Source organism: Perna viridis, chromosome 1 (genome assembly GCF_037379345.1).
Source record: "Perna viridis isolate PV_CMFRI_1.1 ecotype Kerala chromosome 1, ASM3737934v1, whole genome shotgun sequence".
NCBI lineage: Eukaryota > Metazoa > Mollusca > Bivalvia > Mytilida > Mytilidae > Perna > Perna viridis.
Window position 1 is genome coordinate 12,330,229 of NC_142445.1, and position 17,323 is coordinate 12,347,551.

The window sequence follows — 17,323 nt, forward strand, 5'->3', positions numbered from 1 at the left end:
ATTGATTCTCTTTACTGTGGACAGCTATCGATTCAGCCATTATCTACATATAATCCTAATAAATACAATGGAATGACAAATAAAATACCAGAAATGGCTGAATTTAAAATGATTTATGAATTTTGATATTGAAGAGATTTGATATTTCAATATTTAGATTTCACTCTCTCTAGGGAAATTGATACTGGGTATTTTGACTGGATTAAAATACTGTGTCAAATATCAGATTAAAATCACTTTTATCAAATCTGTAGTCTTTGACTTTGGTCAGTCTTAACTCCTACGATTGTATTTGTAATCTATGAAAGGATTAAGTTTGGGAAAACACCTAATGAACTTTAACTGTTAAAAGTCATCAGTACATAACACATGTAGAAATGTATGCAGGTTATAGATGTATATGTTTATGCATTTCTCATTCTGCTACAAGAAATATTTTTTGAATAGACCATTTTCTAAGGATCATTAACCTCCTATTTTTAAATAGGATTTTTGCACCATTTTCACATATGGACCATGGGTTCACCATCTTATTTCAATCACTGTATATGTATATTATATTCACAGGTTCTTGAAGTGTATTCCGAACTTTCCATTTTGTATTTTTGTTGTATGATTACTGTGTTCATATCTGATGGCACCCTTCATACCCCCACAAAAAAAAAACCCAGTTGTTACCAACCCGCAGCTCTATTGAAAGTTGATAAATGTTGTTGTGTTAATTGGGCTTTTCAAACTATGGAAGGAATGGATACACCTTCAGAAACCCACAGCTTAATAAATTACCTCTGGTTTTCCTGTTTTCAGCCTTCCTCATACCGTATAATATACTCAAAGTTAGATTAAAAATTCTTTGTTTTGTTTTTCAATACTATCTTGTTTGAAGCATAACAAATTCCTTCTCTATCATTGAGATGGAAATATAATTGGGCTTCTGGGAATGATTCACATTTGATTAGAGTTCTGTCATGGGTATCAAAGATTCAGATGATGGAAACTTTCCATATTAACATACTTCAGAAATATGAAGGATTTTGTAAAAAAAAAATAGTAAAAAGGCAATTTCTGGCATTAATTTTATTACATAATTGCTCCATTCTTTGTTAATAGTGATCATGTTCATTTAAGTGATAGAAAAATGTCTTGCAGACATGATATTTAGTCATGCACTATCAATTGGATCTAAAACTTTTTGATAATAAATTTTTGATGTTTTATTTGCCATAATAATGAGTGAATAGTCATTAAACTTTCAATTTTATCATTTTCTTTTTTTTTTCAACTCTGTAACCTTTACAATCAATTATACATCGAGGCCATGCAATCATTTAATATTTATGTAATGTAAATTTCAAGGACTTGAAAACTTGCAGGTTGTAATTGACCTACATTTATTGTTGAAAATTGCCTTAAAATGGGTTTCTTTAAGAATACTAATATTTAATGAAAGTTAACCATAATGCTGTAGTCCAACACAACTCATTGTCAACTTTCAATGTTGTCAATATTAATGGTATATTGTAGATGTTCAAGTCTATTGATCCATTCGGATTCTACGTAAGTGAATGGGATTGATGTTTGTATTAACATGAATATTTTGTATAAAAACCTCAATGTGTCATATTTCAATGGAATAATTATAATCATCAGAATACTTTGGTACTTTAAATTTTTCTAAACTGACAACCATGTAGTTGAAATTTTAAACTACACTTTTATGACAAAATAAAAAAATATTCTAATGTATTTTAAAGAGTTTTGAATGAAAACATGTCATGATAATTTATTTATTGAAAAGACTTTTTACATTTGCGTTGCAAGTTCCAGTGTATGTAATTAACTACCAAAGCGGCAATGTCATCGGAACGATTTAGAGGTTCAGTCCTATCTATTGTGTATCTGGTTACCTGTTAAACTGATCCACTTATAATCAATGACCAAGGTACTGAACACAGGTAAATTTAGGGTGGCTTTGGTGTCACTTTACTTGTATAGAGAAACATTGCTTTAATTTGTCGTGACTTCTGACTGTCTCTGATCTTTAAGGGGTGGCTGCAGGGGGCTTGACTTGACTTTGAATAGATCAAGGCCTGCTAGTAACAATGGGATGTTTGTAGTTCAGAACCTGTCCTAAGGGTTCCTAAATTGTTAAATACTAGTTCTGTATCTCTTCTCATGTTTTCAAACAGTGTTTTTTTGTAAGAAGGAAGAAAGTAAAATATTCATTCTATTTCCTTGAGCTTAAGAGCAATGAAATGGAAAATGGACCTCCTGGGATTTGTAATCTCTACACAGAAGAACAAAGATAAGGATGCAAATAAGACTCGACATTTTCTTAAACACTTTCATACAAAATTTTAAGGGATTGTCTACACTGGGCAGTGATTGTCATGTCAAGTGTACAATGAATCGTGATACGTGTTTGGTATTGAAGTTATTTAGATGTTAATTTTGTTCGATGGTACAGTTATTTACATGCCAGACTAGCCTTGTGGCAGGTTAATTTCCTTACACAGGAAGTTAAGGCTTGACCATCTGTTACAGGTAATAAAGGAGGTTTCCTTCAATTATTGTATCTTAAAAGGCCCATCATTAGAATTTTTCAAGTTACCTTTTCCTAGATCACAAACAGAAACCAATTTGCAAAAACAGATGCCATGTTTCTAGGATACTCATGAATAATACAGACCTTTTTTTCCCTTAAAAGAACTCTGAGTTAACTAACTACGGTAAATAAAAACCTGAAACCTTCAGTTTTAGACCGTTTTAGACCGTTTTCTAAGGTACTTTGTTGGTATTCAGTCATATCCCATCGCAGGTGTAAGTTACATGATCACATTCATTTGAATGTCATCAGAGGGATTTATAGGAGATTTGTATATCTCACCACACGCTTGCTTTACTAAGTACAACAAATTCCATCACCTTGATGCATCAATTACTTGTGTCAGGTTTTAAATTTGATTTTGATTAAATTTTTGTCTGCATTAAACATATCTATGGGTACGACTGCACCTACGACTTATTTGACTTATTTCGGGACATTTTAACTTACTCTAAAATTTTAATGTTTTAGGTGCATTGTTTAGTAGAAGTATAATCATGTTATTTTAGTTGAGATGATTAATGTCTGAGACAGTACTTATCAGCTCTTTTATCCATATTTATTTTGCATTTTTAAATCCCCAGAATTTAGATTTTAATCTTAATTCTAATGAAAAATTTTGGAACGTTAATGGAAAAGTAATTTCTTAATTGCATATAAAAACTTGAATATGTTGACATAATTATGGGTACTGGATTTCACATAAGTAAATATGATTAATGTTCTTTTGGTGTGAAGTATTGTGTTTAGTACATGCTAAGAATATTTAAATTTCTCAATCATATCTATGTAATGAAAAGGGAAAATAAAAAGAGTAATTTCATTTTAGTAATTTGAAGTCTAAAGAGAAATAAATGATTTGAAATGACAAACAACTTAAGATTGAAAATTGTGTCTTTTAGGTAATTCACACTGACTGCTTTATCTGCTGTGTTTTCTATATTGCATATACAAGTTAACTTTAGCCAGGATAAAATATATTTTAGGTATACTTTCATTAAATTAGATGAGTATCTAGTGCACAACAGCATGCAGAAACTATGAGCAACTTATCCATATTGAAGTATATCATCATAGTGTTCAACTGTGGCAGGCTTTCAAGCCAGACATTATTTTCTTAATTTTCCTTATTTTTTGACAGCAGCTGTTATTTTCTTTATCAAAGCCTCAAAATCCTTTAAAAGCCCTAATTGTTTTTGTGGACCATGTCCATATGTTTCTCACCTTGTATTTACTACACCATTTTAGACATTATAAATTTTGAAGCAGTTGCTTTGTATATACTTGTTATGGCTTTGTATAGTCAACCAACAAAGTTTTCATCACTTACATGGGTGAGATTTGGCATAATTTCCAAACATCAAAGAGAAAAAAACTGAAGATAAAAAAAAAAAGTCAGCCCCACGTCACAGTTCTGTTTTGCATGAGACTTTGCAGCCCAGAACCCATTGCAGATGAAGTTGACTTTAGCCAGGTTTGAATTGATCAGTCATGATTAGTGTCACATGATATTTATTATCCTAAACTTTGATGTATTTTTGTTAATTAATCATGTTCTTTGTCTTTCAGACTGCCACATTAACAGTAGGAGAAGACTGTGACACCGGTATTGTTGTTAAATATGGTCAGCGTTTAGATCCTACCTACACGTGTGCTGCCAAAGCCACATCCATACTGGAGTATAGGTGAGATGACAAGATAGTTTGTGCTTTTGTAAAATTAAGGCTTACATCCATCAATAAAAGTTTTATGGATAAAAGTTTTAGATATACATGTATCCTTGAAATTATGCAATTCATATCCTGACAAGTAAATCCCTCAGTAGGAAATAACCAAATCCATTAGTTGAAGGAATAATTATGAGTATTCTGATTGGAAGAAGAAACACCATGCTTACTGTAAGTTGGTATTAAAGTGATTTTTAGGTTGATTTACATGTGGTCTGTATTATTCAGGTGTAAGTATGTCTCAGAGGACTGTTACAGACTGCTTGACCTTACTGGTCCTCTCCAGATTGGTGGTCTTCCTAAATTACAGACCCATTTCCAGATCCAGACACGTGACTTTGATGGATGTATTAAGGATTTTTATGTAGACAATGAGTTACTGGACCTAAACAAGTCTGTTGCTAACGTAGGGACTTCACCTGGATGTGATCAGAGGAAGCATAGTTGTATTGGGAACCCATGTAAAAATGGAGGTTAGCTAACTTTACATTCAATTCAAAATAATAATTCTCCATTAAAAATGCTTCCTGCTACTAAGCTGCTGACATTTATTCAGTTTATAATAGTAAAATAGGATTGAATTATCACCTGCTCTACTTTTAGTTTAATACATACTGAAAAGAAAGGCACAGGCTATTTAAGGATGTTTTATTCTTTACAGGAACTTGCATTGAAGGATGGGGAACTTATGTTTGTCAGTGTGGACCAAACAAGAAAGGCAAAGACTGTACACTTGGTAATGCTTGAAACTTGAAACTTAGAATTAATATTTTGAGGCATAAACAGACCTATTTCTAAAACAGTTATTTAGAAGGTTTTTTATGAATTTAATAAATGTTTGTCATAATATCAAAGGTTAACAAAAAAATTTATTTCCCACTGTTTCAAATTTTTTTATGAAGGACTAGGAATAGTAGAGTTCATTATAATTGTTGATTCCCCCCTGCATTCAAGTTTGTAGTGTTGACATATCAGAAAGACAAGGTATCGATTTATCTCCTGGGTCAAGTGTCGTTATAAATCTTGTAAAACTGTGGAGATATCAGATATGACATTACCTCTCAATCCTGTCTGCAGCTTTAAAACACAATTTATAATCTATTGTATTGGATCAAAAAATTGATTTTAGAGTGTGAAGGATTTAATGCACATTTTTAAGATTATAAAAAATTTCAAACAAGGTCAGGGAAGAAATTTGGTGATACATTTATAGATAAAGAGAGTGTGGGACTTTTAGCCAAGTTTTTAGCCATGTTTCAATGCCAGAGACCAGAAATCCTTAAAATCCTTACAATAACAATGTTAATAGTATTAACATGGACACTTCTGTTTTTTTTTATTTGAAATATGAAACCGCTTGAAACTTGTTCAATTTTCAAAGTGCTATTTGAGTTACTTATCACCATGAAATTTTATGTTACCTGCATGACTCTTAACTAACAAACTTATTCAATGAAACAGACAAATAAACAAAACAGATACATATTAAATCAAAACATTGCAAATGGCAATAAATTTTATCTGTGAATGACTTTTATGGTATGAAAAAATTTACCTATTTGGGGATTTGAAATTTTAAACATTAGGCTTTTTGAAATTGATTTCAAGTATCAAAATTTCAGTATTCTTCTTCAATCTTTCAAAAACCTTTTGTACTTAATATTCTATCCAATACAAATTAAAGTTTGTCTGTTTATTTATAAACAAAGGTGCTAGTGGTAGACCAATTGTTGGGTTGATAAGATTTTGATCTTAACTGAGATGTTATCATTAAAAACCCATATTTTGTTTGCCTGTTAGGACACAGTAATGTACTACTTTGACATCGGTAATGTGCATTTGTTTACTTTATGTTAAGTGCAATGAAGTTCCTAATTTAAATGCTGATATTGATCAAATTGAGGTGCTTGTTGTGTCTGATTAATTTTTATATCACTTGTTTGTTTAAATGTTTAGAGTATTTGGACTGTAAAGATACAAATTATCCTCCAGCTTGAAAATCTGGAGGTATATTGTGATCATGTTGTCTGTCCATTCTTCTGTTCCTTGTTTCAGTCCGCAAAACCTGTAAAACTGTTGAATAGTATGTGGTAAACCTTTCACAAATGTTTTATTACATGATGCCATTGTTCATCTCAAGTTTTGTTTTCAATCTGAATGACTTTCTGGATTTCCTGATGCAAAATATTTACTTTGTCATTTGTCAACCTGGGGTTGGGAGGGGGGGGCTCTTTTAATCTGAATCCCCTCTGAAACCGCTGAAATGAATTTGATGAATATTTGACAGATTCTTTATTATGTGATGCCATTGTGCACCTCCCATTTTGTTTTTCCGTCTGAATGATTAAATCATTTATGGGGTATCCTATATGTTTTTGGGGAGGGAAGCGGGGGTATCACCAAGTGAGCTTTAATATTCTTTTTGTCCTTTTGCAGATATATCTGATGGACCTAAGAGATTGGAAGGAAATGGCTACCTCTCTTATCAACCCTCATCTCTACCTAGTCCTACAATATACCTTGACTGGCATAATGGTATATCGTTCCGTACACGTAGTACCAGTGGTGTCCTCATGCAGGTTGATGTTTCTGCTGGTATAACTGTTACTATGCAGGTATAAATATAACTAATGTGAAAATAGCTGAGTGAGTGCCATTACCAAGATTCAGCCGTTTTAGTATTCTGTAGGAAAGCAACAGGTTTATCAGCCAGGACCAAGTTGTTCAAAACTTGATTGGATGGATAAATATTTATCCCTTGGATAACTTGTTAAGATTTTATAAGACTTAACGACTGGTTAGCTTTTGTCCAGTTAATTAATCTTTCTAATGAACTAGGCCTGGTACATTTTACTATGGCTAATTAACATTGATAGATACCTAGATAAATCTTAAAGTATTAACAGAATGCACTTCATATTTCAGAATGTAGTTATTATTCAAACAAGTCTCCATTGAATGCAAAGAAATGTTGTCTTATGTTTTCGCTTCATTATTTATTTCTTAATGATTAATAGAGCTCAGAACTCAGAATAAATTGGTAAACTGAAATATATATTACTGACATTGGTCAATTTGAAATCTTGTCAGTTCAAAAAAGAAAGACTGAGAATTTCAAGGATTTAAAGCCAACGTATCATTCACAGTTTGTGTTAAGTAATTGTATATAGCATTTTATTGGACTTTAATTCCAGCTTGAAGATGGTTATATACATTACAATTATACAGACAGTAATGGTGACCTTGGATTTGTGTTTGACCTTGTCAAGGTCAATGATGGTCAATGGCATTATTTTGAAGTCCGTTGGCTGAAAGATTCTCCAGAGTTAATACATATTCTAGATTATGGTCATTGGACAGTAAGTATTTAATGTAGAATTTTACAAAACATGGATTATAAAAAGAGCATGCATAATGTAGTAAGCAGTCTTTGTTAATTACATGTATTTACTTTACGTACTGGCTTTGTTTATATATGATGCTGAAGTTTTATGGAACTTAACAATATGACTATATCCACTTTTCTTACTTTTAGATTTTTGGTCTAAAAGAATAATCTTCTAAACAGCTTCAAATGCAGGTATCATTTTGAAACTTGTCTAGTAATTAATATAATATTAGACCACAGTTAAAAAATACTTGAAGTTATTTAAGTTTCAATTTTTGTATTTTTTTTTCACAGAAAACCTTCACAGCACAGTCAGCATTGTCAGGAAAACAAATCCTGCAAGTACTTGTTGGTGGAACAAGGAAAGGGAATGGACCAGTTACTAACCAGTTTACAGGGTGTGTTCAGAATGCCCTTGTCGGTAACAATGAATACACTGGCCTGTCTAGACCTGACATTAATCAAGCCAAGGAAGGTTGTACTGTATCTAACCCTTGTGATAGCTCCCCATGTAGTAACCAGGCTACCTGTGTTGATGAGTGGCAGCAATATTCCTGTACATGTCCTCCAGGTACAATAGGACCAGATTGTCTGGATATTTGTCACAACTACAATCCTTGTGAGAATTTTGCTTTCTGTAGGAGTCCATCACAGAATCTGTATGGTTACCATTGTGAGTGTGGAGAGTTACAGAGTGGGAAGTATTGTGATGAGGTCCTCCTACAACCTTGCCCTGATAACTGGTATGGATATCCTATTTGTGGACCCTGTAACTGCCCAAGTGAGATGGGATTCTCTGGTGACTGTGGAACAGTGACTAGGGAATGTAAATGCCAGGTTAGTATGCCTTGCTCTGTGATGAAGCAAATTTTGGAGAGGAGGAAGTTTTTGTACATGTTTAGTGATTGAATCTTAACTTTTAAAATAATTATGTAAAGTGAATGAAATAAAGTAAATTTGATGACTTTAAAATTAAAAACAAACAAAAAACTTCCAACTTGTTTAAGTTTGTAACCAAACTAGAACAAGGTTAGTCGATAATAATTACCTTGATATTCAAGGGCCAAGGTCATAGTAGCATCAAATTTTTACACAGCCATGCAAACATGAAACGGTTATAGTTTGTACCACAAAGTATCATCTTCAATTGCTACAGGTATATGACAATAGAATGAGATAGAAGGGAATTGTCGATGGTACTTCAATATTTATTGAAATAACACTAAAAAAAAACACTTGATGACAATGTAGAATGAAAATTGTAATGATTGGAAAACTCTTAATAAAGATATAGCCCCTGTTTTGAAAGCATGTGATTTATAGTGAGCATGATGTTCATGAGTCTGTTTGTTTGTCTCCTCTGTAAGTACTTATCACAATCACTTGATATTTTAAGAGAAGCTTTGTACAAGTATACTATTTGATTTGATATCAGACTAGAGCTTGCTCAACTTAGTGTATATTTTGACTCTTTGGAGAGTGGGGAGGTGGTAATAGCTTTTCTCACTGTTTTTTTCCTGTTTTAGAATATAAAACTTAAGAACTTCATATTTAACAGATAAACCACTACCGACCAGTTGGAAGTGACAGATGCTACCCATGTGACTGCTATGTGAAAGGATCTAATTCAATGACATGTCACCCTGTCACTGGACAGTGTCCTTGTATAGGCTCAGTAGTCGGTAGACAGTGTAATCAGTGTGAGAGTCCGTATGCTGAGATAACCCTTCTATCATCAACTACTGATACAACTGTCAAAGAAAAAAAAGAAGGCTGTGTTGGTTAGTTATGATTTAACTCAAATCTTAATGAAATGGAAAAATCTAAACCAGTGTTGCATTTTAAATCTGAGATCTCCTATATGTTACTTAAATTTTTAAGTCATAAAGAAAAACCCTTAATTAAGTTTAAATCTTGTTAAGGACAAATACTAATCTAAACAGAAAAAATCATTAGTTAGAACAGTGATATTTTGATCTTTGGAATTATTAAACAGTACAAGTGCTGTCTTGGCTGATCCTATGTAAATGTGAAAACAAAACTTGTAGATGGAATAGGTTATAAATGACATTGCATTTCAGTACTTAACAACAGATGTCCAAGGAACTATAAAGGAGATGTATGGTGGGATGGGACACAGTTTGGTTATGTGAGAATTATAGACTGTCCTTATAGTGCTGTTGGTATGTTCATTTAGATACCTTAACTTCACAATAGAAAATTGTTGTCATCCAACCTATATAAATGAATTGAAATTAGTAAATTAAAAACTGTAAACATTGATGTTTTTAGATAACAGTAAATTATGTGGGAATAAATATAATAATTGTTAATTTGACACTAATATGCATAGTGCGATTATGAACACTATTGATAAGTATGGTAACGTCACGTTTGTATCTATGTGACATGGAAGAAAACATCTCCATCTTGTGTTTGATACATCGGCTTATTATATCTGCATTCCCCTGTACGAAACAGTAATTACATTTTTAAAATATTCCTGAAGAACTAACAAACACACAAATTATTTTTAACTATGTGATATTTTGTTTACTCATCTGGAGAAAGTCAGGAAACTGATTTACATTACTCACTTACAGTATAATACAACAAGAAAAAAAAACATTTGATTTACATAAATGTTGAACTATTTGGAAAAGTCAAGATTTCAAATATGTATATTGTCAACTTCTGTATTTTTGGCAAAGTTTCTGTTACATTAATTTTCAATAAGATATTTAAAATGTATTTGTAGGTGATGCTAAGAGAAATTGTAGCCATACTTCACAAATGTGGGGAGAACCTGACTTTTCTAACTGTACCAGTAGAGGCATTAAAGGCTTGTTAGACAAGGTTGTAGAAAGTTTTCATGCCTTAAGAAGTGATGGGGTTTTGGATTGTTTGGTCTATTGATCCGTTAGGCCTTAGGTTAAGTCTATGTAGAAGCTTTATTTCAATAAAATTGAGTTACACATACTTAGTGCTTAGTTCACATGAACACTCCATTATATAGCTTTGCATTGTTATTTTAAGTGCATTCCTGGGCTTGTATTTTAAAATTTATTGTAATTTATGTTCAATAGGGACAAATTTATTTTGGTGTCTGTACCAATAGCTCTTGTATTTCACAGATTTTCAAATGACATTAATTATCATTCCAGATGAATCTGATAGAGACTGGAGAGCTGAAGTTGAACCCCTTTGTTGCCAAGACAACCATGAAGACTTTAGCTGAGTCTCTAATGCAGGCTGAGTTCTTGTTTGGTCAGGATTTAGACATAGCATACAGGGTGATCACAACTCTGATGGACTATGAAATGGAACAACATGGTCTCAACCTTACCTCAGAACAGGATGGCAAATATGTACAGGTAGGCTTCATTTTATTTGGAAACTATGAAAACTTTTAAAAATTGATGGTGTAATGTGGTATCAATATTTGTTGAATCTGAAGCTTTCCGTCTGCTATCGTTTTTGCTATGCAGAGACAGTGATATCACGTTGTTTTGACTTTATTTCAGCATCTTCTCAATTCCTTGAGTGTGATATTAGAACCTAAGTACACCAATGATTGGAAGAGACTGGACAAATCTGCAGTACTGTTACAGAGATTAGAGAGATATACAGAGAAGTTACTAATAACACTGGATGACCTTCAGAATATTCCATACAGTGTCATATCTGCTAATGTTGGTTAGTACATATAACATGATGAGTACAATCTCTTGTGAATTTAAACAAGTAAAATATTAAAACCGACAACATTTAATTATGTAAAACATAAAAGCATGAGGAGATCTTAAAATATTAATTCATACTCCTGACAAAAGTTAGGGTCTTAAGAAAATACAGTTGGCTTAGATCTTATTGTTTTATATACAGTTGGGTGGCAACAGGGCATTGGATAGTAAGATTAGTAGCTTAATCATACCTTTTAATTCATTTTGAAGTTCATATTAGAAAGTCAATTGCTGTTTTATACAAATGCCTTATGTCATTTCAGTTTTGATGATGGACACTGTGAACAAGAGTAACTTTAGTTCCCTAGAAATCCCCAAGTTTGACAATATAGTTCAGAAGTCTACATTTGATGATGAAACCCATGTAGACATACCAAATGTAGTACTCTTTCCTGAACAATCAGTAACAGGTAAGATATAAGTTTATTAACTGTTGTATTTCATTGTGTTATTAAAAGCCTTCATGTATATCACTTTATTAAATGTTTATGTGTTGAATTTTGTTGATGTATTTAATGTTTGGAAAATGCTATTGCTTGGTATTTTTATGTCAGATTTGCAAAACTATAGGAAAGTTGTTCACTTTTTATTTTATTCTCAGTGTTGTTTACTAATATAAATTGGATACATGGTTGTGATTTATCAATAAATTAAGAGAAGTACTGTCTTTGATATCTGGATATGTGAAAAAAATATTAAGCTTCATTTGACTTTCATACAATATTTTTCCAGTTGTTTACCTTAATTTCCTCAAAAAAGCATACAGTTGACATTCATTCCCTCAGTTGGTTATGGGCATGCTTAATTATTGTACTTTGAGCAAATGGAATGCATATAGAAAATAGCACTAATGTTTAAAATATAACACACTATTGATAGCATGGGTACTTAGAAATGTAAATAATCTGTGAAATGTTAATTGGTTCTAACATTAAAGTTCTGTCATTTAACATCAACAATAGTTAATTGGTTTAAGCATGTGGTTATATGTTCATGTTGTGTTTGTAGATGAAGACAATCCTGGTAAGATAAGTGTTCATGTTAACACTCCCTAGTAGCCAGCAATATGTTGAATACCTAATTATTCGATTTATATATTTTTTTATAAATACAAGTGTATATTGGGTTTAGTAAAAAGTGAAACTGTTTTATATGGTCTCTGTGTCCTCCAAATGTTGAGTGATAACTCAAAAATTCTTAGAGTTATTTCATTATTTTTTATAAAATTGTTTCTAAAGGGTACTTCCATATTGCTGGGCTAGATTAAGATTTGTGGTCTTTAATTATACTGCTAGATATAAACATGCTTTTAGTCATTTCTAATGACAAAAAAAACTAAAGATGTATATGTTAATCTTATACTTCTCTCAGTAGCTGCTTTATTGTCTAACTTTTTTGTGTGTATAGTGTTGTAACCATGTAACTTTAGGTATTATCTTCATACTAAATGGGTGTTTTTGGATTTTTTCCCCATGTTAAAACCTAGTACACCTGACCTTGTATTATATACACCTATGTAAGGTACAACCTTTGTATGTGAAGATGTTTAGCTGTTTCTTATCTTTATTTAAAAACCTACATTTTATACTCAGAATATTATCAGAAATTGAACTAAAATTTATTTTAAACATGAATTCAAGACACTCCATTTGAAACTGGAAATGTGCATCATCTTCCTTAAATCATTGTCCCTTTTCTGTGGTGTTTTGGTATTTCGTATAAGGATCTTCAAGTTTATATCACTATGAATATTTTAAAGAAAAAGCTATTTTTTTTATCTATCAGGACAATTTAACATCAAATATGTCATTATTAATCTATCAATAATTAAATCATTCCTATGTACAATACATTTCTGTGTATATTTCTTTTTTCAGATTTCTTATCTCAGATATTTGAGAACAGACATGTACCTCAGTCACATATTGCCTTTATAATGTACAAAAACCTTGGGAACTTGTTGCCCAAAAGATACAGCGAGGATGTCAGGTAAAATTTCAATTTAGTTCTAATGAGTTAAGCCTTGATGTTTGCAATGTTATCTACAATAGTAATGATGATGAAATTTGTTCAGTTACACATGTTGCTTAGACCAAGTGGTCAATAGAGAGTGGGAGTCTTTGATTGGTTACCATGTCATCCAGTACTGGGAAAAGCAGCTCTAGGACCTTGAATAGCATTTCCTAATAATTGTCCATAATCTTGAAACCAGAAGACTTAAAAAAAATTCAGAACTGTAAAATTAACTTGCTGTGTAATAATTCTGTTTCTGCAGAATAACTTGTACCATTGTGATTGGTTTTGATGTCACTAAACACCTTGGTAGTTCATGATTTAAATGTGCTTTTTTTATTTCAGGGTTATCAGTGGACGACCTGTAAACCTGAATGCTCCACTTGTAACCATACAAGTCAGAGAACAGAACAAAAAAATAGTGCACAATCTAAAACAGCCAATCAAACTGACCTTTAAACAGGCTGTGAATGGTAATAGAACAGACCCTCAATGTGTTTTTTGGCAGCATGGCAGTAATGGTGGGCAATGGTCAAAACAAGGTTGCTCTGTCAGTGACAGATATGAACTTGATGTAAAAGAGACTAACCCTGATGATGTCACGGATGTCAAGATCATTAAACAAATGTTTGTTGTCTGCACCTGTAGTCACATGACCAGTTTTGGTTTGATGATGGATGAAGCAGAAACAGAGGTATGTTGATTTCTATAATGAGTTCTGTAATTCAAAACTTTTCTTACAGTATAAATTTATTAATAATGAGTATGGTTATCTATTATTAGCTAAATGATCCTAATTTGGATTAAACAATTTATAAAAATATATAAAACTTCTGTATTTGGTATCTTCTAAAAATATTAAATGTGTATTTATCTATTTCAGTACATTGCTCAGGGTGCTGTCTCTTTAGAGGTGATCAGTTTCATTGGAGTTGCTATATCCCTGATAGCTCTTGTTGTGACATTCATCATCCTGATATCCTTCAAACATATTCAGTGTAACTCTAACAGCATCTTAATTAACCTTGTATTTGTCATCTTTATCACGGAGCTGGCTTTTATTGTTGGTGTCTATAGAGCAGAAGTCAAGGTAGGTTGAAAACGGTCTGCATAACACAGGTTGTTTACTATGTTTGGCTTGAAGTTATACTTGTACATGATGTGGATAAAATCATAAGATTATAAAATATATGATACACACTTTTCATTCTTAACCTTGATTATATTATGGGGTACAAATGATGGAACAAAGCAACTTCTTCGTTTAACATGTATAAAAATAATTTAATAGTTATCATTATCAATACTAGAGATCAAATTCTTCATATGAATTCCTCTACTTTTCAGTTGCTATGCAGACTGATTGCCATAGCTCTCCATTTCTTCCACTTATCAGCCTTCTCCTGGCTGTTTGTAGAACTCCTACATCTATACAGAAGATTGATAGAAATCAGGGAGATTAACTTTGGTGCCATGAAGTTTTACTACCTTATTGGATATGGTAAGTTTGAAATCAGGGAGATTAACTTTGGTGCCATGAAGTTCTACCACCTTCCTGAATACAGTAAGTTTGAAATCAGGGGGATTAACTTTGGTGGCATGCAGTTCTAGTACCTTATTGGATATGGTAATTTTGAAATCAGGGGGATTAACTTTGGTGCCATGAAGTTCTACCACCTTCCTGAATACAGTAAGTTTGAAATCAGAGAGATTAACTTTGGTGCCATGAAGTTCTACTACCTTATTGAATACAGTAAGTTTGAAATCAGGGAGATTAACTTTGGTGCCATGAAGTTCTACCACTTTCCTGAATACAGTAAGTTTGAAATCAGAGAGATTAACTTTGGTGCCATGAAGTTCTACTACCTTATTGGATATGGTAAGTTTGAAATCAGGGAGATTAACTTTGGTGCCATGAAGTTCTATCACCTTCCTGAATACAGTAAGTTTGAAATCAGGGGGATTGACTTTGGTGGCATGCAGTTCTAGTACCTTATTGGATATGGTAAGTTTGAAATCAGGGGGATTAACTTTGGTGCCATGAAGTTCTACCACCTTCCTGAATACAGTAAGTTTGAAATCAGAGAGATTAACTTTGGTGCCATGAAGTTCTACTACCTTATTGGATATGGTAAGTTTGAAATCAGGGAGATTAACTTTGGTGCCATGAAGTTCTACCACTTTCCTGAATACAGTAAGTTTGAAATCAGAGAGATTAACTTGGTGCCATGAAGTTCTACTACCATATTGGAAATGGTAAGTTTGAAATCAGGGAGATTAACTTTGGTGCCATGCCGTTCTAGTACCTTATTGGATATGGTAAGTTTGAAATCGGGGGGATTAACTTTGGTGCCATGAAGTTCTACCACTTTCCTGAATACAGTAAGTTTGAAATCAGAGAGATTAACTTTGGTGCCATGAAGTTCTACTACCTTATTGGATATGGTAAGTTTGAAATCAGGGAGATTAACTTTGGTGCCATGAAGTTCTACCACTTTCCTGAATACAGTAAGTTTGAAATCAGAGAGATTAACTTTGGTGCCATGAAGTTCTACTACCATATTGGAAATGGTAAGTTTGAAATCAGGGAGATTAACTTTGGTGCCATGCCGTTCTAGTACCTTATTGGATATGGTAAGTTTGAAATCGGGGGGATTAACTTCGGTGCCATGAAGTTCTACCACTTTCCTGAATACAGTAAGTTTGAAATCAGTGAGATTAAGTTTGGTGCCATGCCGTTCTACTACCTTATTGAATATGGTAAGTTTGAAATCAGGGAGATTAACTTTGGTGCCATGAAGTTCTACCACCTTTCTGAATACAGTAAGTTTGAAATCAGAGAGATTAACTTTGGTGCCATGAAGTTCTACTACCTTATTGGATATGGTAAGTTTGAAATCGGGGGGATTAACTTTGGTGCCATGAAGTTCTACTACCATAGTGGATACAGTTAGTTAACTTATAGTTATTTTCTTTAAATACTCAATTTTTTCTGACTTTTGTATTTGTAGATCATTACTAAAATTTAAAAAATGAACTTAATTGAAATTAGGCTAAAGGGTTTTAAAATTTGAAGTTTTATTAACAGAAGTTTTACTACAAGACCTGTTTTTTCATTTTTTGGTCAATTTTATGTTCTTCCATACATTTTGCTAGAAATGTAAGTGCTCTTAGGGTGCGGAATTCCTATTTGATGTAGGATTTTTTGGTAAACCTTATGATGAGTTGTATAGAGGAATTATATTCTAATTCTTCTTTTTTTTCTTAAGATTTGCCAATTTTACAAAGAGAAAAAAGTTTGTGTATGTAGTAAACTGAATAATGATTAAAACAAATCCTTTTATAATCTACAGTTATTACATTTAAGGTGATATTCTATTTTCCAGTTGTACCTGGTATAGTTGTTGGATTCTCTGTTGGACTAAACACCGATGCTTATGGAACAGATCAGTTGTAAGTTTTTATCACATTATTCTTCTGTGAGATTGGGTCTGTTTAAACATCTTTAGAATATGAAAAACTTAGTATAGAAAGCTTTGCTGGCACAAGAGTAAGAAGTAATCATTGATCAGGTCTTAAGAGTGATATTTTAGCTCAAGTAGGCACTTTGATAGTAAGGAAAGCAAACAAATGAAGATAACCTGAAGTATTTTTAATAGGACTATTTTAAGTATAAATTGTTTATTTCCTATCTAATGCTATGGGAAAAAATCATTAGTTGGGTAATTAAGGTCATTCATTTTTTGTCAGGTCAAATTTCATTGGATAATATCATAAATTTCAGGATATCAATTCCACTATGAACTCTTTATTTTTCAAGCATGAGAAGACACTAATTTAAAGATTG

General features: G+C 32.4%; 1 protein-coding gene across 8 annotated transcripts in view; it reads left to right on the forward strand.

The window, feature by feature from the left end:
- The window catches only part of LOC148627291 (cadherin EGF LAG seven-pass G-type receptor 1-like), a 51,213-nt gene that overhangs the window by 25,236 nt on the left and 8,654 nt on the right, over positions 1-17,323 (forward strand). For 5 of the 8 annotated variants that reach the window (XM_088571037.1, XM_088571054.1, XM_088571025.1 and 2 more), the window contains exons 7-24: positions 4,175-4,290; positions 4,561-4,805; positions 4,994-5,068; positions 6,769-6,947; positions 7,527-7,691; positions 8,015-8,557; positions 9,279-9,501; positions 9,802-9,903; positions 10,479-10,576; positions 10,885-11,094; positions 11,245-11,416; positions 11,727-11,873; positions 12,472-12,486; positions 13,341-13,452; positions 13,822-14,170; positions 14,360-14,566; positions 14,824-14,977; positions 16,863-16,929. In XM_088571037.1, the coding sequence (XP_088427163.1) occupies positions 4,175-4,290; positions 4,561-4,805; positions 4,994-5,068; positions 6,769-6,947; positions 7,527-7,691; positions 8,015-8,557; positions 9,279-9,501; positions 9,802-9,903; positions 10,479-10,576; positions 10,885-11,094; positions 11,245-11,416; positions 11,727-11,873; positions 12,472-12,486; positions 13,341-13,452; positions 13,822-14,170; positions 14,360-14,566; positions 14,824-14,977; positions 16,863-16,929 (3,179 nt within the window). The remainder of the gene's footprint in view (positions 1-4,174; positions 4,291-4,560; positions 4,806-4,993; positions 5,069-6,768; positions 6,948-7,526; positions 7,692-8,014; positions 8,558-9,278; positions 9,502-9,801; positions 9,904-10,478; positions 10,577-10,884; positions 11,095-11,244; positions 11,417-11,726; positions 11,874-12,471; positions 12,487-13,340; positions 13,453-13,821; positions 14,171-14,359; positions 14,567-14,823; positions 14,978-16,862; positions 16,930-17,323) is intronic. The other 3 variants (XM_088571059.1, XM_088571027.1, XM_088571048.1) reach the window with 1 other exon arrangement.